General features: G+C 41.4%; 1 protein-coding gene across 5 annotated transcripts in view; it reads left to right on the top strand.

Annotated features, from left to right (window-relative positions):
• The window catches only part of CDH20 (cadherin 20), a 211398-nt gene that overhangs the window by 179931 nt on the left and 8391 nt on the right, over window positions 1–23076 (top strand). For 4 of the 5 annotated variants that reach the window (XM_040478657.1, XM_040478655.1, XM_040478656.1 and 1 more), the window contains 4 exons: window positions 4339–4592; window positions 10927–11063; window positions 15722–15843; window positions 20599–20716. In XM_040478657.1, the coding sequence (XP_040334591.1) occupies window positions 4339–4592; window positions 10927–11063; window positions 15722–15843; window positions 20599–20716 (631 nt within the window). Of the gene's footprint in view, window positions 1–4338; window positions 4593–10926; window positions 11064–15721; window positions 15844–20598; window positions 20717–22059; window positions 22709–23076 lie in introns of those variants that run through there. The other variant, XM_040478659.1, reaches the window with a different exon arrangement.

Below are 23076 nucleotides of genomic sequence, written 5' to 3'. Positions count from 1 at the left end.
GGAAGAAAATCTTTCTGACCCTTATTAGGCAAAGATTTCTTAGATATGACACCAAAATCCCAATAAGAAAGTGATAAACAAGACTTTATTAAAATTAAGAGTTTGTTTTCTTCAGGGCATCTGGGTGGCTCAGTCAGTTAAGTGTCCAACTCATGATTTCGGCTCAGGTCTTGATCTCACGGTCATGAGATTGAGCCCCACATCGAGCTCTGTGCTGGTCATGGAGCCTGTTTAAAATTCTCTTTTTCTCTCACTCAGCCCCTCCTCCACAAGCACCCATACATGCTCTCTCTCTCTTAAAAAAAAAACAAAAAGTTTCTTCTCTTCAAAAGCACTGTTACAACTAATCACAGGTTGGGAATAAATATTTGCCAACACATGTCAGATAAACGACTTGAATACAGAATATATAAAGAACTCTTCAAGAAGATTTAAAAAACTGCTAAATATTAGGCATTAGGGAAATAGAAATCAAAACCACAATGAGATACTTCATATCCACTAGGATGGCTAAAATCAGAAAAACTGATAAAATCAAGTAATGACAAGGATGTTGAGCAGCTAGAACTTTCATGCATTCCTGGAGGGAATTCAAAATGATACAGTCACTTTAAAAACTGGTGTGGAGGGGCACCTGGGTTGCTCAGTCGGTTGAGCGTCTGACTTCAGCTCAGGTCATGATCCCACAGTTCATGGGTTCGAGCCCTGCATCAGGCTCTATGCGGACCGTTTGCTCAGAGCCTGGAGCCTGCTTCAGATTCTGTGTCTCCTTCCCTCTCTGCCCCTCCCCGCTCACGCTGTGTCTCTCACTCTATTTCTCAAAAATAAATAAATGTAAAAAAAAAAAAACTTAAAAACTGGTGTGGAGGGGTGCCAGGGTGGCTCAGTCAGTTAAGTATCCGACTTCAGCTCAGGTCACGATCTCACAATTTGTGGGTTCGAGCCCCACATCAGGCTTGCTGTGGTCAGTGCAAAGCCACCTGGGCGCTGCGGATCCTCTGTCTCCCTCTCTCTCTGCCACTCCCCCACTCACACTCTCTCTCACAAAGACTAAAAAAAAAACAAAAACAAACAAAAAAAACTTACAAAAATATATAAATAAAAATTGGTCTGGAAGTTTCTTATAAAGTTAAAAATACATTTAACCATATAATCCTACAATCCAACTCCTAGGTTTTTACCCAAATTAAATAAAAATCTATGTTCACACAAAAACCTGTATGCAAATGTTCATGGCAGCTTTATTCATAACCATCAGAAACTGGAAACAACCCAAATGTACCTCGAGTAGAGATAAATAAACTGCTACACCCATATCCATACAGTAAATAGTAATAAAAAGGGACAGACTATTCATTCACAAAATAACATGGATGAATTTCAAACGCATCATGCCTAGTGAAAGAACAGATTCAAAAAAGTATTTCCTGAACAGCTCCATTTATACATTTTTTTAAATTTTTATGTTTTTTTTAATTTTTATTTTTGAGAGAGAGTGAGAGACAAAGAGAGACAGATGGTGAGTGGGGGAGGGGCAGAGAGAGAGGGAGACACAATCTGAAGCAGGCTCCAGGCTCTGAGCTGACAGCACAGAGCCCAACCCGGGGATTGAACTCGTAAACCACAAGGTCATGACATGAGCCAAAGTTGGATGCTCAACCACCCAGGTGCCCCTACTACGTTCTTATAATAGAGACAGAACACAGATCAGTGGTTGCCAGTAGGAGGGACTGACCACAAAGGAGCCACTGGACAAGGAGCAATGGTGGAGTAATGACAGTGATGGAACTGTTCCATATCTTCTCACAGTGGAAACATAACTATGTGTTAAAACTTACAAAACTTTATACTAAAAAAAGACGAATCTGAATGTATATAAATTAGACCTTAATTAAAAAGAAAATACAAAATGGGGTGCCTGAGTGGCTCGGTCAATTGAGCATCCAACTTCAGCTCAGGTCATGATCTCACAGTTTGTGAGCTCGAGCCCTGCCTTTGGCTCTGTGCAGCCAGCTTGGAGCCTGGAGCCTGTTTTGGATTCTCTTGTCTCCCTCTCTGCCCTTCTCCCGCTCACGCTGTCTCTCTGTCAAAAATAAACATTAAAAAAATAATAATACAAATTTATACCAAATTACAAAATGACTTAAAATTAAGGAAAACAAACTTTACCTAGCTCAAACCTACCATAAACAACAGTGCCTACTTTGGGTTACCAATAAGCAAGAATTCTAAGAGAACATAATGTAATCTAACAGGAATAGATGAATATCTAAATTTTGAGAGTAAGTATAAATAAAATGAATTCGTAGGGCACTTGGGTGGCCCAGTGAGTTAAGCATCTGGCTTAGGTCATGATCACACACTTCCTTGTATTCAAGCCCCTCGTTGGGCTCTGCACTGACAGTGCACAGCCTGCTTGGGGTTTTTGGTCTCTCTCTCTGCCCCTGCCCCAGTCACGCTGTCCCTGTACCTCTCAAGATAAATCAATAAACTTTAAATACACAGATAAATAATTGGTAAAACTATTCCTTCAAGTAAAACTACTCCTTCCTATCATATAATCTGAGTGGTAGATTTCCCTGTTAATAAAACTTTGCCTTCTTTGAAACCATTTTATTTACTTATTCACTAAGTTATCTCTAAACCCAACATGGGGCTCAAACTCAAAACCCCAAGATTAAGAGTTGCATGCTCTACTGGCTGAGCCAGCCAGGCACCCCTGAAGCCTTGCCTTCTGACTAAGAACTAAGGAGACAGGCGAGCTGGTGGTGCCTGGGTTTAAATGGGAATGGCTGACAGCAGGACACAAGGAATACAATGTACATTGTAAGTAAATGCAAAACAAGTAGTAAGGGAACAACAACAAAACAATGTTTTGTTAGAATTTGAAAATACCCAATTTAATTAAAGCCACTTCTGCTGTTTCTCAAAAGCTAAGCACTTAATTAAATGGACACATGCCTCTTTCTAACATCAAATGTGCTGACATGCAGCATATTTTATGAAAAAAAGTGCCAGTGAATATTTAGTTAGAAAAATTTAAGTCACTGCCAAGTGGACAGGTGACTTTTAAGCTCTAGTTACTGCTTCGCTACCCACTGTAATTATTTTAAAGGTTGGACTTGCCATGATTTTTTTTATTATTATTGGTGATGTTTTGAGGTAATTGTTGCTCAAAACATTTTGATATTTTTTTTAAAAAAATAAAGGGGTCATTCTTTTTTTTAACGTAAAAATAAATGGATCGTTCTTAAGGGATACCATTCAAGTTCACTTTCTACCCTAAAATGTTGTATCTTTTTTGACAGAAAATATTCTTATGGTATGAATAGATTTAAAAAAAAGGAACCATCAAAAAAATTATATGTATGACATGGAATGTTACCAGACGAAGTTCAAGTTTTGTGGATGGCCTCTGAATGAGGAATTTAAAAATCTAGACCAGCAGGGCACCTGGGTGGCTCAGTGTGTTAAGTATCCAACTTTATCTCAGGTCATGATCTCACGGTTCATGAGTTCGAGCCTCGCATCAGGCTCTGTGCTGACAGCTCACAGCCTGGAACCTGCTTCGGATTATGTGTCTCCCTCACCCTCTCTGCCCCACCCCACTTGTGCTCTGTCTCTCTCTCTCAAAAATAAATAAACATTCAAAAAAATCTAGACCAGCATTTCTACTCTGACACTATGTAACCATGTCTGCTTAGCCCAGTATTCTGAGCTTCCTGTGTCTCAGTCTCTCCAACTGTAAAATGAGGCCACGGATTAGGTTCTTAAAAGAGAATTTTACAGGAGAACAGCTATGGTAAACTTAATACACAAACACTGATCTAACACAGTGCTCCGAGAACCCTTGTAAGGTGCTTATGGTAGTTCCTTGGGAGTAAAATTGCCTCTGTACTTAAGAATTTTTTTAAGAAGACAATGGAAAAGACTTAGGCCTCAGTTATATGTATATTCTGAAACTGGCCTCAAAATCTCTCTTAATTATCACATCTTTTCAGACAAAGGAGTATCTCTAAAGATAAGGTAACTAGGCTGATTAAAGAGGAGGCACATTAAAGTTGAGCCTGCCCAGAGTACAGTAGATGGACACTGGCTGCCTTCACTCCCTGAGGTGTCTAGCATCTTCCTTACCTTCTTTACCCAATTTGTGGAAAAGGACCTTAAGAACAAGAAATACAGAACAAAGGAAAAATTCCCTTGTTTTTCCCTTTGCCTCTTTCCCACCATTTTAATGAAGATGGAAACCCACCCCTAGCCGTCAATCTTGGCCATCCTTTAGAACCTTGACATACATGCTCACGGCTAATCAATTTTCCTGTTACTGTTACTTTTCAGCCCCTGAGTTTTGAAAGCAAGAAAAGTTACACCTTGAAAGTGGAAGGAGCCAATCCTCACCTAGAGATGCGTTTTCTGAACCTAGGCCCATTTCAGGACACAACAACAGTGCACATCAGTGTGGAAGATGTGGATGAGCCCCCCATATTTGAACCTGGCTTTTATTTTGTGGAGGTTCCTGAGGATGTGGCAATTGGAACAACCATACAGATCATTTCTGCCAAGGACCCAGATGTGACCAACAACTCAATCAGGTTTTTCCACAGATTTCACCTTTCCTACATTTTCTAGCACTTTTTCCCTTTGCTTCTTCTGAAGACTCTCCTTAGTTCTTCCTGTTTAAATAACACGGCCTTTTCACGTTATTTAGAAGTATTATGTTGGCAACTCATTGTCAATTGGTTTAGCAAAAAGCACACGTGTGCACACACACACACACACACACACCTTAGTTTTCAATCATGGCCCCAGTGACATTTTGAGATGGATTCTTTGTTGTCATGGGCTGTTCTGTGCATGGTACAATGTTCAGCAACATCTCTGGCCTCTACCCACTAAATGCCAGTAGCACCCCTGAGTTGCAACAACCTAAAATGTCCCCACGTTTACCAATGTCCCAGGAGGAAGGGGTGGGGAGGTCAAAAGCATCCTCAGTGAGAACTACCAAATCACATAAAGCACAGACAGACACAGAGATTACCAAAACATTAAAAAAAAAAACAAACCTGTCAAATCTTAGGGCACCTGAGTGGCTCAGCTGGTGAAGATCTGACTTCAGCTCAGGTCATAATCCCACAGCTCGTGAGTTTGAGCCCCACATCAGGCTCTATGCAGACAACTCAGAGCCTAGGGCCTGTTTCAGATTCTGTGTCTCGCTCTCTCTTTGCCCTCCCTGCTCATTCTCTCTCTCTCTCTTTCTCTCTCTCTCTCTCTCCCAAAAATAAACATTAAAAAAACAGTTCTTTAATTGTCAAATCTTAGTGAGGAATACAAAAGTGATCATCGCACACTCTTTCAATTTTTAGGAACATTTTTCTACTTTAAAAAGATTAAAAAAAAAGTATACTATATATATTTCCACACACTATAGAAAAAACATAGAAACTACTCCTGTCCAAGGCTTCAATCCCATGTAGAATGGCCAGACAGGGCTTTCTATTTCAAGCCTTCAGATCAGTCTCTCCAAAGTGTGTTCTGAACTTAAAGATTCCAAGCAAGATGCTTCCCCATCAAGGGGCAGAGGAGAGTGGCTCCTATAGCCATGGCCATTTCCTCCCATCAATTCTGGAACCAAAGTGCAAACAGCTGGTGGACAGGTTGACACCTCAACCTTCCAGAGCAACTGCCAAGCCTCTGAAGCTCAACACAAAAGATCAGGATTCCAAGGCTGTTTGAGGCCATCTGTCACATTCATTGTGGAAGCCGCATGGTAAAACGGATCTGGGGCTTTGGTGCATGCAGACAACACATTTTAAATGCACCCAATTTATCAAATGCCTTTTCTATCATGGGTACTTCCTTCACCTAGTGCTATTTTGTATTTAAAATGTGCTTTTTCAGTTCAACGAGGACAGTTCTCTCCTGAGAATAACTATAGTGGGGGAAATCTGCTTCGTCTAACCAATTAGTAAACATTTCACATTTTCAGGCATTACAGAAATGGCTAAAATGATTTTGCTTGAATTCTGATCTCTGATTGTTAGAAGCCAACTAATCTTTCTAGTATAAATTATACCAACTTTATAGAAGTGATATTCCAACCTTAAACTTTTTAAATGTATGATAGGAAGGAAAAAGTTAGTGAAACTATATTATCCCCAACAGAAATGATACATAATAACCATAACATAAATGAAACAAATTCTGTAAATTCATATTTTCAGAAGGCAAGAAAACACACATACATATATATTATATCTATCATATATTAGAGATAAAATAATATATCATAGATATAATATATGTATCTTCTAATCAATTAGTTAACCTACTCATGTTAGGGAAGATACTGTGAGGAAAGCTTCAGAGAATAAAACTTTATGGGGGGAAGAGAGAAGTAAAACAAACACAAGCTTGAAAATATCAGAGCCCATTTCTAAAATAGTCAATCAGAAGACCCAGTGGATACTTCTGCATCTTCTTTTTGGATTCTAACTCTGGACTTCCACATGGTTAGCACTGGAAATATGACTGTTAGACAAGTCACACTGCTAAATGACAAGCAAAAGGGACTGAATGGAGTCAGAAAACACACACCCTAGAGTGTATGTGCAGTATTCAAGACTGAAGTCATGATCTTAAGACATATGTAGAATGAAAGCAAGATACCAACAGGTACTGCCATGGAGCAGTGAGGCATACACAATTAAGAAACCCTGTCTGACTAACAGAAAATGCTGCTTCAGATGACTGGCCTTTGAAAACCATCAGTAGGGGTGCCTGTGTGGCTCAGTCGGTTAAGCATCCGACTTCGGCTCAGGTCATGATCTCGCGGTTTGTGGGTTCAAGCTCCGCGTCAGGCTCTGTGCTAACAGCTCAGAGCCTGGAGCCTGTTTCAAATTCTGTGTCTCCTTCGCTCTCTGCCCATCCTCTGCTCATGCTCTCTCTCTGTCTCTCAATAATAAATAAACGTTAAAAAAAAAAAAAGAAAAGAAAAGAAAAAGAAAAAGAAAACCATCAGTGGGTCAGCATCAGGAAGGTAGATAATGGAGAGGCTTTCTATTCCAATAGATCCCAGTCAGGAGGAATCCACGAGTGAATGAATAAATAGGCCAGAGGCAGAGAGCAGGGTCCACTGGGCGTATTCTGGGGCAGCACTCTAGGTCCTGAGAGAGAAACTGGCAAGAACAGCCTGACGGCCACAGGCCTGGAGACAACAGATAAGCATTCAGGCAGAGGGGGCAAGGGATTCCACTTATCAGAACTGGGGGTAATTCTCCCTCTGCATTTTGGGTGCAAAGGAGAATTCATATTGCTAGCTGTAGGGTCCCTGACTCTTTGTACAGCCTCACAGCAGTAAAGAATGGTCCCTAAACCCAAGTAGAACATCAGGGGTCCTGGATTCTCAGAAGGAAAAACACTTAAAATCAAATCTCTGGAGATAATTTAATAAACCCACTTGGAAATTACTGTCCTGTTATCTTTCCCCAAATTGTTCATTTTATCCTTATTTTTTCCTATAGAAGTTATTTTCTTTTAAAATAATTTGCATGTTATATGCACCTTGGCTAATTCATCTTCTACATTTTTATTAAAATTAATGAGATTTATATTCCTAAAAAGAAAACACATATTAAATTGCCCTAAAATCAATATATCACCTGAAGTTAAAATGTTATAGATAAAAGGCCATTTAATTTTTTAAAAAGATTGTTAGGACTTTCATAATCTCCTTTCTAGAAAGTCTATGGCACGTTCAGGCATATAAACTGGTCATGATTTACTAGTAAATCCCAAAACTAAATCTCAATATTTAGTTACGTATACATGAAAAATATAATGTTTAGTATCTCCTAAACAATTTAGGATCTCCTAAATTTTTTAATAAATGCTACAGGCACTTCTGGCAAACAGGAAACTGAACCATTTGGCAACTGAAATAGACTTCTGCTGGTATGGAAACAGCCTGCCCTCCTGTCCTCTCCTACGGTGGGGGGGGGGGGGGGGGGGGGGGTGTGTGTGTGTGTGTGTGTGTGTGTGTGTGTGTGTGTGTATTTAGCAAGCCTGCCCATTGACGCCCTACCTTCAAATCGCTCCCAAATTCCGAGTGTGCCCTCAGCCAAGCCATTAAGCAGGGAGCCCAACAAACACTAGTTATTGTTCACTGAAGGCTGTTTTGTCTGTGTATATTATGCCTATTCTGCCCATAATAGGTGAGAATATTATGGTTAGAGAAAGGAAAACCACCTACATAATTCACTAGTGTGTCCCAATGTCCCCATTTTCCATCTGTACCTACACCTTTAATTTGTTCTCCTGCCTCCTGAAAACTGGCCCGGCGTCCCATCCAGAGCAGGGAATGCTACTGCTGCCGCAATTCGGTAGCTTCTGCTTTGGGAAATCGGAGGGGGGTTCCACCTGCTGAGGGAGGCTTCTCTGAGGCGAGCCTGCAGTGCTTCTGCTCAGTGTGTCACCAGGCAGTAGTACCGTCAGGGTTCTGTCAGTTACTTCTATCGCTCCATCTCCTACACTGTCCGTGCCATTTGCTATGGCGCTGTAGGTCTGAGTGTAGAAAGCTGGCGCATCATAGAGGCCGGGGGCTGCCTCGGCACTGTGCCTACCGCTTGGAGAGCCGCCACCAGGGTTATGGCTCTGTGGGCTGAATGGCTGACTGAAGAAAAGACTGTCATGAGCCAACCAGTACTTTCTTCCAAAGACAAATTCAACTCTTAAAATAGTGAACTTTAAAACTACATCACTAATTACACCTAGAAAAGAAACGCTCCAATTAATTTTAAGTGAAATTTTTAGGCATTGTTGTTCTTTATTAAGAAGCCAATAGTTTGCTATCATGCCTTAATCTATCTTCAAGAAGAGAGAAGGCCGTGTTCCCTTAAAGAATTTCCCTACGTTCCATGTGCACTAAGGCGGAATGGTGTGGTGGTTAGCAGGAACCGGAAACCAAACTGCCCAGGCTTGATTTCAATCTTGAGCAAGTGACTTAACGAATCCAAGCCTCAGTTTCCCTACCTATCAAATCAAGACACTGTACCTACCTCTTAGGGATACTGTAAGTATTAAATGAGCCAATATATGTAAGGTGTATAAAGCAGTGCCTGGCTACAGTAAGTGTTCATTAAACAGGGTCAGAAGCAGAGAAAGGCATTAATGTACTTCCTTAAATTTCCCAACTCTTGGAGAATTATAACTGAAAGGATTCCAACTTCTCCAGCCCTTAGTGGTCACCTTTCCCTTTAATTCATAATCTCTGAACAGCCATTCTGAATTCCTACAGAAAAAAAATACGTCTTTGGAAGAAAACATTTTACCAAATAATACATATACATGACATAATACATACATACATGTGTATGTGTGTGTGCATATATACATATCTACACCCTTGTACATATTTGAAACAGTTTTACCTTCAATATTTACCCTCATAGCAGTCTGGCATGCATATGTTCTATTTCATTTTCTTTCAACGCTAGTCTGAAAAACAATGCACTAGAGAAACTTATCACTCCCATCAAAATGGCAGTTCCCCAGTTTCCACAACTTTAAGATATACACTGTAATCGCTGAGAACTCTAAATAGAATTCTGAACCCAATATATTACAGTAGTTTTATATGTACATATATAAACATATATGTGCTACCTTTGCAAATTATCAGCTGTTTAACTGTATGAAAGTGACTTAACTTCTCTTAGTTTTCTTTTCTGCTAATTGAGAGAATACCCACCTCCTAGAGATTTTATAAGAATTTAAGCTATAAAATATCTGGTATTCCATAAATGGCAGCTATTATAATTACTCACCATTACCAAGGACTACACAGATTCTCAAGAATGGTTCTCAATCATGGCGACATATTATGGAGGGTTTTAAACGTACAGATGTCTGAATCTCCCTCCACACTAACTGAATCTCCCAAAATGGAGACCACATGAAAGAACACAAAGGGTCAGACTGCCAAATCAGGTTCAACAGGAATTATGGAGTACCCAGGTAAATAATAATTCCAAGGATACAGACAATAGCAAACTATGAGGCAAGCATTCTGTCCTTAGAGAGGTCTGAAACTGTCAGGTAAATATCCTTCTTTTCCTGTGTAAGGATGAATTTTGGTCCACACTGAACATGAAAGATAAAAGCAATGAAGTGCACTGCCTGAACAAGAATGGAGCCATTTGGGTTATGGAACATCTGCTTTGTATATACCATTAATTATAATTATATAACTCACATGATATCTTCTAACAAGTTATGCCCCATAAATTCATAAATTCCAAGTTTATTTACATGATGCAACCTAGTCAAACCTCGTTCGCCCTACTAAAAATACTGCATGAATAAGGGCTCTCTAGCTATTAAATACTATTACTGTGTATGTCAGCAGATCAGTCATTAGCATGTTTACAAAGGACCTAATGCAAAATCCTTCCTTCTCGATAGGTGATACTAATTATAGGGACTGGAAACACTAACTGTAACTTTTCCAGTCCCAATCTAGCATTTCAAAAACTTAAATAAATAAAATTCATTTTGAACAAAGACATGCAGAGATTGATACTCAGAATGTCCCAAAAGCCTTAGGGCAGTATTAAGATTTAAAAAGCTGAAATGGATCTTTAATTGGCTTAAAACTGCCCTAAGCCTTGGTACCGTTTTATTTCAACTTATGAATGAGAAAATTCAAGCAGTAATACTCTGTTGTTGGTTTTTTATGGTTTTTTTTTTGGGGGGGGGTGTTGGTGGGGGATTGTATCTGGACATGATAAAAACAGCAAATGCAGTCTTCCAAGTGTCCATAACTCAGAACTCGTTGCACCATGTTTCACATAGTATGCACTCAGTTCTCTCATGAAATATGCTGTAGTATATTTATCCAAATAAAGCAACGTATTTAATCTGTTTTTGCAGATATTCCATTGACAGAAGCAGTGACCCTGGAAGATTCTTCTATGTTGACATTACAACAGGTGCCCTAATGACTGCAAGACCCCTTGATCGGGAGGAGTTTTCTTGGCATAATATCACTGTCCTTGCTATGGAAATGAGTAAGTAACACAATAAACTGATCTCCATAATGTGACAAAATATAAGCATTGTAGAATGTAGACATTTCTAGAGCTTGTTGGAACGAGCATTACATTCTTTATGGGAAGAGACGGAAATTATGGTTTATACAAGTAAGTGAATGCATTTAGTTCAAATACTTACTGAGTATCTCCGATATATCTAGCCCTGTGCTAGAGATTAAAAACTAAATAAATAAGGGAGAGGGAAGATGGCGGCATAGGAGGACGCTGGGCTCACCGCGCGTCCTGCTGATCACTTAGATTCCACCTACACCTGCCTAAATAACCCAGAAAACCACCAGAGGATTAGCAGAACAGAGTCGCCGGAGCCAAGCGCAGATGAGAGGCCCACGGAAGAGGGTAGGAAGGGCGGCGAGGCGGTGCGCGCTCCACGGACTGGCGGGAGGGAGCAGGGGCGAAGGGGCGGCTCGCCGGCCAAGCAGAGCCCCCAAGTCTGGCTTGCAAAAAGCGGAGGGGCCTGACGGACTGTGTTCCGACAGCAAGCGCGACTTAGCGGCTGGGAGGTCATAAGTTAACAGCTCTGCTCAGAAAGCGGGAAGGCTGGAGGACAAAGGGAAGGAAAGCTGCTGAGCCCCCGGACCACAGAGCTCAGTTTGGTGGGGAACAAAGGCGCTCGCCAGCGCCATCTCCCCCGCCCGTCCCCCAGCCAAAACCCCAAAGAGAACCAGTTCCTGCCAGGGAACTTGCTCGCTCCGCGCAAACACCCAACTCTGCGCTTCTGTGGAGCCAAACCTCCGGCAGCGGATCAGACTCCCTCCTGCTACCACAGGGCCCCTCCTGAAGTGGATCACCTAAGGAGAAGCAAGCTAAGCCTGCCCCTCCTGCCCCTGTGCACCTTGCCTACCCACCCCAGCTAAGACGCCAGATCCCCAGCATCACAAGCCTGGCAGTGTGCAAGTAGCCCAGACAGGCCACCCCACCCCACAGTGAATCCCGCCCCTAGGAGAGGGGAAGAGAAGGCACGCACCAGTCTGACTGTGGCCCCAGCGGTGGGCTGGGGGCAGACATCAGGTCTGACTGTGGCTCCGCCCACCAACTCCAGTTATACACCACAGCACAGGGGAAGTGCCCTGCAGGTCCTCACCACGCCAGGGACTATCCAAAATGACCAAGCGGAAGAATTCCCCTCAGAAGAATCTCCAGGAAATAACAACAGCTAATGAGCTGATCAAAAAGGATTTAAATAATATAACAGAAAGTGAATTTAGAATAATAGTCATAAAATTAATCGCTGGGCTTGAAAACAGTATAGCTGACAGCAGAGAATCTCTTGCTACAGAGACCAAGGGACTAAGGAACAGTCACGAGGAGCTGAAAAACGCTTTAAACGAAATGCATAACAAAATGGAAACCACCACGGCTCGGATTGAAGAGGCAGAGGAGAGAATAGGTGAACTAGAAGATAAAGTTATGGAAAAAGAGGAAGCTGAGAGAAAGAGAGATAAAAAAATCCAGGAGTATGAGGGGAAAATTAGAGAACTAAGTGATACACTAAAAAGAAATAATATACGCATAATTGGTATCCCAGAGGAGGAAGAGAGAGGGAAAGGTGCTGAAGGGGTACTTGAAGAAATAATAGCTGAGAACTTCCCTGAACTGGGGAAGGAAAAAGGCATTGAAATCCAAGAGGCACAGAGAACTCCCTTCAGACGTAACTTGAATCGATCTTCTGCACGACATATCATAGTGAAACTGGCAAAATACAAGGATAAAGAGAAAATTCTGAAAGCAGCAAGGGGTAAACGTGCCCTCACATATAAAGGGAAACCTATAAGACTCGTGACTGATCTCTCTTTTGAAACTTGGCAGGCCAGAAAGAATTGGCACGAGATTTTCAGGGTGCTAGACAGAAAAAAATATGCAGCCGAGAATCCTTTATCCAGCAAGTCTGTCATTTAGAATAGAAGGAGAGATAAAGGTCTCCCCAAACAAACAAAAACTGAAGGAATTTGTCACCACTAAACCAGCCCTCCAAGAGATCCTAAGGGGGACCCTGTGAGACAAAGTACCAGAGACATCACTACAAGCATAAAACATACAGACATCACAATGACTCTAAACCCATATCTTTCTATAATAACACTGAATGTAAATGCATTAAATGCGCCAACTAAAAACTAAATAAATAAAAAATAAAAAATAAAAAGCAAGACACTACACAAAAGCAATACCAAAAATAGCATCCTTAAATCAAGGAGCTAGACTTCTATATGAAGAAAGGGACAATTCCTGAGAAACCTAAAAGGCTTTGAATCCTTAATAAGACTGGAATGCACACAAATAGTATGGTCGGGGGCAAGAATTCCTGTCCCCTTCAAGGGTCCTTACAGCTGGACTAAGAATCAAATTGACATGAGACAGATTAACAAGAGAAAATCTAATTTAACAGGTGTATATACAGGGAATCCACACAGACATAAAAATTCCAAAGACAGGCACAATGAACTATACCTGTCATTCTGAACTAAGGAGAAGGGGGTAGGAGTTTGGAATTTCAAAGGAAAGGAATGCACTTTACAGGACTATAAGAAGAGCAAATGTTTAGTAATCAGAGGCTAGCCCGACCATACAGATGGGTCACTCAAATAAAATCTGTTGATAACCCTTATTCTGGGAAAAGTTCCCAATTTAGATTCTTCTCTGTGGGTTAAGGGAGGGACAAAAGTCTGTTTTGAACCCACAGGGCTTCAAGTCCTTCAGCTCAAAATAATCCACATGCAAGAGTGGCACATGGGTGGGGGGGAAGGGGGTTGCTGTCCTTAAGTATAAAATATTATCACTGGATGAAAGGCAGCATTTATAACATATCACCCTTACTATGCACATACATACACACAAACATGGATACAAAGATTTGAGACATCTTGCACTAAAAGGCAGATTTATGGGGCGCCTGAGTGGCTCAGTCAGTTAGGCATCTGACTCTTGATCTTGGCTCGGGTCATGATCTCACAGTTCATGAGTTCGATTCCTGCATCAGGCTCTGCGCTAACAGCACGGAGCCCGCTTGGGATTCTCTCTCTCATGCTCTCTCTCCCCTTCCCCCACTCATGCTCGCTCACTCTCAAAAATAAACATTAAAGAAACTAATAAAAGGCAGATTTATGAACATAAGTGTAAAAATGGAAAACTACTAAAAACTAGATTAACATCTTGGCGATGGTAAAAGTTCAGGGAAATGCAGACCCTGAGGTACGGGCAGAATTATGTACAGCCATTCAGAGAGGCAAATGGGCAATTACGCTTTGAATTAAGATTATCAAAAATATTCACAGTCTTTTTCCTCAAGAATTCTACTTATAATAACCCTCTTAAAGAAATAATCATAGATACCAACAAAAACCCATGCACCAAATGTCTACCGCAGTGTTATTTTAACATAGGGGGGAAAGTGGGAAATACCTAAAAGTCTAATAATACGAGTCTAAGTAAATTGTTATGACCACACAGTAAAATGAGATTATCAGCAGATATTAATATACATGTCTTCAAAGCATATTTCAATGACACAGGATAATACTTCCCTAAAAGTTCTAAATTCAACTTTTTAATTTTGCTTAATTGCAGTCTATGCATGTGTGTGTATGTTTCCATACTTTCGGACACATATGTAACATTACATATATAATGGATACAGCCGGTGGTGGGGTTGTAGATCATATCTACCCTGATTTTTTTTTTTTTTGTATTTTCATGATTCCTTCTATAAACAAGTACCATGGTTATAATGGAAAAAAATTTAAGTATGTCAGCACTTTTGGTAAATAGGCAACAGAAATACTTAAGGGGAAAATATAGCAGAGCATAGGTATTTGGGGGAAAGAAAGGAAAAAAAAAGAATAAAGCATTCTGAGATTTCATAAAACTATTTAGGAAGAATAATTTATGTGTCTTATAATTTCTATTTTGTCTTCCTGGGATGTGGCCAAAACAAAAAAGGACAGCAGGGACATTCCTGGGGCTGTGAAATTGTCCTTGTGTGCCATTGCCAAGCAAAAGACAGACCAAAAAGACACGCTCCCCCCGTGAGTGATTGTGAGTAACTTCTCCTGCCCCAGCTAAAGATACAGATTCGGTGTGTGTTTGATCCTGAAATATCTCCTTAGTCCCTAAGCAGAAATAAATGTGCAGTGTTATCTGGACTCCCGCGAATAGCTTGAAACCTTCTGAAATATAATTCGATGATTATTCCATAGGAACGGATTACTCCACAGGAATCAAGCCAAGAATGCCACAGAGTATACATCCAATTAGAAATGGGCTGTTTTCAAGCCCAGAATACAGAACTCACCTGTCTTTAATCCCAGAACCTGAAGCGTGAGCCTCTTTTTAAGACGCGTTTTACGATACCGCCACCCCCTCGGAGTCAGACTCTTCTCCTCAACCTCCTGACGTCACACGCTCTCTCAGACACACCCCTTGTTTGCCCAGGCGCCTACGTTCTGACCGCACTCTTACTAGGCAGCACACACACCCTGCATTTATCTTGCCATCTTCACGTTCTTTACTCATTCCTTTAAAAAGACGGACTGACAAGGTGAAAACCTATTCCAGCAAAGAGCCACCTTCTTGGACTGCTGACCCCTCACCTTTGGTCTTCTCTGTGTTCTCTTTAGACAACCCTTCCCAGGTTGGAAGTGTTTCCGTCACAATCAAAGTCTTAGATGTGAATGACAATGCTCCAGAATTCCCCAGATTCTATGAAGCTTTTGTATGTGAAAATGCCAAAGCAGGGCAGGTAAGGCAGTCTGTGTGGTGTGTATGTTGGTTAACCTCCAACAAATAAAAAGAACCATTACTGGGGCGCCTGGGTGGCTCGGTCGGTTAAGCGTCTGACTTGGGCTCAGGTCATGATCTCACGGGCCGTGAGTTCGAGCCCCGCGTCGGGCTCTGTGCTGACTGCTCAGAGCCTGGAGCCTGTTTCAGATTCTGTGTCTCCCTCTCTCTCTGCCCCTCCCCTGTTCATGCTCTGTCTCTGTCTCAAAAATAAATAAATGTTAAAAAAAATTAAAAAAAAAAAAGAACCATTACAGATAACCAAATGTGCCCTCAAAGAAATTGAGACTCCAGAAACTAGCAGTTTACGAGAGTCCCCAACTTCTGTGCATCATGCCGCAACAGTTTGTTAGGAAAAGCATGTGGAGCCCCCAATGCATTTTATGACCTAAACAATGCTTTGATGGTAGCCTGATTCACAGGCTGGCCTGAACTTATCTACCCATCTTGTGACTCAACAGTATAGTACCGACTACAGGAATATGTGCTCTGGGTCCAGGGAGCAAGGGACCATGAAGACCAGAAGAGTCCTCTTTTCCTCAGTTGAGCACTAACAGCTGAAAATATCTGCAGTAGGGAAGGTTTATTTTTATATCTTTCCATCTCCCTTTCTTAACTTCTGACAACGGGCACCTTGTTGGGGGACTGCCTGCCCTATTCTCAGAATGCTTTGTTACCTAGAATACCTACACTCTCTCTCCTCCCTCAATTAAAACACCATTTTCTTAATGTTGTTCACGTCATGTAACTTTTGAAAGGAAAGGAATGTGAAGGAACAAGTTTCTACCAATTTGAGACAGCCATAGTTCTATAATCTGTAGAGACATATTTGTACCTTCTATTAAAATATGCTTTTAAAGGTAAATGAATAATTTGGTTGATCAAATTCCAAGTGGTGTAACTGAGAAACATCCAGAACTCTGCTTGGAGTAGCCATGTAGTCATGCATGCAATGGGCTACTGCCCACCCTGTGCCCACCCTTCTGTACCTCAGAGCACAGGCCATGTCCCTGCTTCCGTAAGATGCTTTCTTGTCTACCTATAACCCAACAGACCCCCTAATAGTCCTAATTTCTTCTTCCAAAGTATATTCTATGGTCCTGTGGGTGCTGGTGGTGAGGCAAATGGGTCAGTATAGTTTTAATATGAAACTTAGGAGTCTATGAAGCACACATCTACAAGGCAAGGACTCATGCTTTGGTACTTCAGGTCTTCTGGCTGAAATGCAGATTTTGCTTTCACTTCTACACCTGCAAAGTGGCACCTTGCTGCACAAACTGACAAGTGTGTACAACCAAAACTGCTATCGGCGTCCGTACTCACCAAAGATTGAGTCCACACGTCTCCACCATTCTCACTCAAAAGTGATTCACATTCTCCACAGGGAAAAAAAAATGCCCTATAATGATTCTGATCTAAATCATCTCATCCACTGTTTCTTAAAACTCAGTGTAATGGTCTATAGCACTCCTAAAAATTTTTTTCAACAAGTCTAGGATAATTTTACTTCCACATATATTGAGTTTCTAGGAAGACTTGAAACATTACACAGCTAATAAAAGTTACAATGCTGACTTTACAGTGTAACAAATGATCTGTGTTATTATAAGTAAAGAGAGAAAGTATCAAAACTACCTGTATACGCTCGCTCGCTCGCAGTTATATAAAGTTATGGCTACATGTGAACAAAGACTGGTGGAGGCAGGATACAGAAACAGCAAGTTACTGTGCTGTGGTAATTGAGTTTTGAGTGAGAAGGTCTGGACCTTGATTTTAATAATTTCTTTTATGTTATAATATAAAAATTTCATATATAGCCTATGAAGTATAATATATAAAATTGTATTGTATAAAATTTTACCATGACAAATGTATAATACACGACAAAGCTAATTACTAATCTCTATTATAAATTTTTTTTTTCAACGTTTATTTATTTTTGGGACAGAGAGAGACAGAGCATGAACGGGGGAGGGGCAGAGAGAGAGGGAGACACAGACTCGGAAACAGGCTCCAGGCTCTGAGCCATCAGCCCAGAGCCCGACGCGGGGCTCGAACTCACAGACAGTGAGATCGTGACCTGGCTGAAGTCGGACGCTTAACCGACTGCGCCACCCAGGCGCCCCACTAATCTCTATTATAAAGAACGTGACTAGCAGCACAGCAAATTAACCTCTTCTCCCCCAGGAAACGATGTACTGACTTTCTTAAAGGTCTTCAGAATACAAGTTGTATTCTGACAGCTCAATAGCACTTCAACTACCTCTCTTATTTTTGGAGCACACACGTATATCTCCCATTTCTACATTTCTAAATACATCTTTTAATGGCCTGTTAGTCCTTTGAAACCCAATTTATTTGTGACTTCAAGTTCAGGTCATGAGCCACAAGTCTGTCATATTTATCATCTTTAGCCCAAGATACTGAAAGTCCTACCCCTTGATTTTGGCTCTGGGACATGTTTTGAAGATTTTTCAAAAGCACACAGCTCGGTAGGCATGTCTGGCGTATAAAGAACCAGGCCTTCTTGTGTTAGAGGCGTCGGGTAGTCGTCAGCTGTGTGTCCACCGAGGCAGGATATGTGCTTTCCTCCTCGCAAGCAGCCAGGAAGGAGGCCCACAAAGAAACCAGACAACATGCCTGATGCTGGCTAAAGGCAGAATGAAACCAGCTAAGCAGAATATTGCATGGCAAGTGGGGCTGAGAAGGAAATCTGACCCGTCATGATAGCAGGCCACTATGTTCCCAATTGCTACAGATAACCAAATTTGCCACCAAAGAAATTTAGCCTCCAGAAACTAACCCAGCAAGGCAGTGTCTTTGCTCACTCATTCTTTAAAAGCCCAATCATGGACCAGTCCTATACCTCAGGGCCCTCATCTCACCAATATATTTATGATTTCACAGGTCAGATATTCTGAAATGATTTACCCAATTATGTTTGCCAAGTTATATATAATCAACCATTTATAACATTCAGTAAGAGGTATGTTTTGTTAAAAAAAAAAAGAGAGAGAGAGATTCTGTCTTTATGTGTTTGGCATTGTGGGAAAGATGGAAAATACAGGATTTGTCTCAGTAGGGATAGGGTGGTAGGGTGGCCCTCATATGTGAGCAGAACTGACACTAGGCTATGCCATGGGGCAAGTTCATCTCTCAGTGCTCAATCAACCTCTCTCCTTTATGCAACTCCATTCCTTCAACCTTCAGGTTCAAAAGAGGCCAGCTGCCAGTTGGGTTTGCAGGAGGCGTATCCAAAAGTGGAGTTCTGGTATAAGATGTTTATTAAGGAATGCCCTTGGGACCAATGCCTGTAGAAGAGGACGACTTTGCAGGACTAGGCAAAATGAGAAGTCCAGCTGTGATGCAGACCCACTAACAAGGCTTGCATGACTTCAAAGAGCTCTAGAACTAGTTTGCCCAAGTTTAGATGGGATGGTCAGGCTTTTACACTACTACATCAGTCATTTGCCTTGGGCTTCCCTGGAAGGATGTGGTGAGTGTGGGTAGGTGACTCTCAGCAAATGAGACAATCCTCAAAGAGACTGACAAATCTGGGGCATCAAATCCTTCATTGAAGGGGGATCTGAACAACGCAGTGTCCACCAGAAGGCCCCCAGCTGGGAGCCTCCCTCTCTTGTTATTTAAACTTCGGTATACTGAGGGGTAGCATTACCTCCCTTAATTTACAGAGGAAGAAATACAGACTAATAAGCAATCCGACCTGGGCCCGCCAACTGACCGTCGATGCTCTGGTTTCTACCCTGGCAGAGAAGCATAACCCGTTTTAAACAGCAGGAAGGTCAAGTCTACAGGTTCAGGCCCAAGACGGGTGGGAGGTATCTGTGGCATTGGTTGGTAGAGGAAACACATAGGAAGGTGACCATCCATTCAACACTTTTTCTATATCCCTCCCAGTTGGCCTGCTGCTTTTTCAATCGCATATTCTGCGCTGCTTTCTTAGTAGCTTTTTTACCATGGCCTTTATAACCCTCCTAGCAACCTACTACTTTGAAAAGCACTGTGGAAAAGGCAAAGTTTAGGCCAAAGAGCTCAAAAGAAAGCCATCCCTTCTTTTGTTCTCCTCACCCCCAAACCCTGCTTCTGACGCCAGTCTGTTCCACATATCCCACCCGAGATCTTGGGCTCTCCACGTTTCCTAGCTCCCCTTCCAGCCAACCAAAAGCAACTGCCCTGTGACCCATCCCCTCCCAGCTGTGTTCCATTAACCTGACACAGATGTTGACGTGTCTATTTCTCTTCTAGGTATTGGTCATTTTTCAATAGAGGCTTCTCAAAGATAGCAATTTGACCCCAAAATATTAACCCAAATGGTGAGGTTAAGTAGGTGAAGTAGAAGAATGGAAAACAGAAACAAGCAGGGCCTTGTGGCATCCCACGGTGTTCTTATCCAGTCTTCTCTTTAGACTGCTTAAAAACACTGGTGTTGGTGTCAGAATTTGTTATGCTGATGCCTAACCCCTGAAGTATTCAGGTAACATTCACCATGTGCCAAATATGTACTCAGGCCCAATAATAAAGACCAAAATTCAATCTTGAGTGGTGTGATGCCATGGAGAGTTTCCAGGTAAGTTTCAGGATGCCTTTCTCATTAGGTAAAACAATCCACTATCGGATTTTAGGGCTTGGGATCTCACGGGGTCCTGACAATTTTTCTTCTGACTCTGACTCACATGATTCCATGTCACCCCCTCAGCTGATCCAGACAGTGAGTGCCGTGGACCTAGACGACCCACACAGTGGTCAGCACTTCTACTACAGCTTGGCTCCCGAGGCTGCTAACAACCCCAACTTCACCATTCGGGACAACCAAGGTAACCAGGTGGATAGGTGGCCACCAATGCTCTTCTAGCTTGGGCTGGAGACTTCTGTTTACTCTACCATGCAAACAGTGTCACGCCAAAGGTCACCTGCTCTTTAGCAGCAGCAAAGACATTAATGCCCATTTGCAGTGTCTTTTAAAGTTTTGTTTCAAAACATCAAAGAAAAAAAGAATGTCCTCTGCTGATTCTGAAACTTTCAGTTAGTTGACAAATGTTTGAGAGCTGCCTCTGTGTGAGACACTGTGCCAGGCACACAGGCAAAAGCCTTCCTTCTTTGCCACAGATAACAGCCATGTGTGTACGTTCTATAACTATGGGGGAAATCTGAGAAAGACAGAAATTGAACTAGACAGAGAGAGAAACCTGAGGGAACATGTCTGGGCAAGCATCAAAGGGGATGACAGTAAAGAGCTCCCAGAACAAAAGGGAGACAAAGCCTAAGATAACAAAGGACAAATATAGGATCACAAAGAGTAGTCTGAGCACTGAAACAACTTTATTACTTTAGAATGGTTTAAAAAGAAAGAGTCAGGTGGGGTTTCCTATTCTAGAAACCATTCCCCACTACAACTTAGCTGGAATGGAATTCTAGACCCCTCTTTTCCAGTAAGCACTCTGATCAGCTAGGAAATTTGTAAACCTAGCACACTCTTCATCGGGCACAGGTGGGAAAAGGAGGGGCTTCTGTTCCCCAGCCAGATGATTCTCAAAGGAGATCAGAAAAAAAAATTTTAAACTGTCAAGTGAACTCCTTCTGTTACTAACTCTGCTACTTTCTGTCTGACCTTGCGGAGAGAGATCGTCACTTCTCTGGGCTCTACTAGCCTCATTTTTATTCCAATTATAAAATAGTAATTGTCACTGTATAACAATCTAAACAAAGGGTAACAAAAAGTCATGACTAGGCCTGCCTGGTCTTAGTCTCAAACACCAATTATTTGAGACTTAAAGTATTAATTCCACCCCCCATCATATTCTGCCATTAAAACTTAAGACTATTAAACCTGTTTTCTTTTACGTGGAAAATGTTCCTCCAAGTCTTTCCTTTAACCTTCTACATGTTATCATAAAATCACTAACAATTCTGGAAGGAAGGGTAATATAAATCATAACAACAGAAGTACTACAATTAAACATCCCAACATTTTTATTGGATCAAAGTTTGAAGTATTCATTTATCTGCTTCACAGGGAAATCCTTCCTACAAAAAGTGATTTTAGCCCCCTTAGGACTGGTTTTATAGCGGAAACCCTGGGGTTGGGAGGATGATACATTACACTGTTTCTCCAAATTTTCAGTGAAATGTCACTCTGTTCTTTCACGCTATTTGTCAGATTCAGTACGGAAACAATATGCAGCAAAATGCTGCAACTTTCTTAAAGATGACTTTGGACACCAATTCATGGAGCCGATACTTTAAAAAGAAAAGCCACTAGAACATGATGACTATAAAAGAAATGACTCATTACTTGGAAGGTTTTCCAAAATGAAAGTCAGCACATCTTCAACAGAAAGAACGAACTCTTAACTTCCTCATAACAATTATCCTATGAGTACCTTTTACTAAGGCTCATGAAAAATTGAACATCTGATTTGGTGGATCCTCTGTCAGGACTCTCGTGCCCTCCACATGATATCCTTTTATAAACACAACAGGCACTACCTCAAGTAGCGCCTTTTTAATCCCCAAAGCATTATTAAGAGGACTGTGTGTGTATAACAATTTGCAGTTTCAAACGTATTTTCCCATACTTTGCTTTATTTGATATTTTTAATAATCTTCTAAGGTTTCAAGGAAGTTACTAATCCCTCCGATTCTCACTGTCTCATTTGATAGATAAGAAAGCAAATGGCCCAAGATCAGAAACCGAGTAGGCTAAGTGTATTTCACTGGTGTGAAGTGCATTTTCCTGGAGTCAGAGAAAGACAGAAATCATATGTTTTTACTCATATGTGGAACTTGAGAAACTTAACAGAAGACCATGGAGGAAGGAAAGGGGAAAAAATAGTTACAGACAGAGGGAGAGGGAGGCAAACCATGAGAGACTCTTAAATACAGAGAACAAACTAAGAGTTGATGGGGGGATGGGGGAAGAGGGAAAAATCGATGATGCACATCGAGGAGGGCCCTTGTTGGGATGAGCACCGAGTGTTGTACGTAAGCGATGAATCATGGGAATCTACCCCAAAACCAAGACCACACTGTATACACTATATGTCAGCCAACTTGACAATAAATTATGTTACAAACAAAATAATCAAGTAAGCATTTAGAGTAGAACTAGAATTTGGGAACGGTTTCAGAAAAAAAAAAAGTTTTGTGTCACCTTGGAAACAAATATTGCTTCCAA

The sequence above is a fragment of the Herpailurus yagouaroundi genome, unplaced genomic scaffold (genome assembly GCF_014898765.1).
Source record: "Herpailurus yagouaroundi ecotype Mexico unplaced genomic scaffold, PumYag 142, whole genome shotgun sequence".
NCBI lineage: Eukaryota > Metazoa > Chordata > Mammalia > Carnivora > Felidae > Herpailurus > Herpailurus yagouaroundi.
Note: the sequence above shows the minus strand (reverse complement) of the source record. Positions and strands in the feature narration are given on the sequence as shown.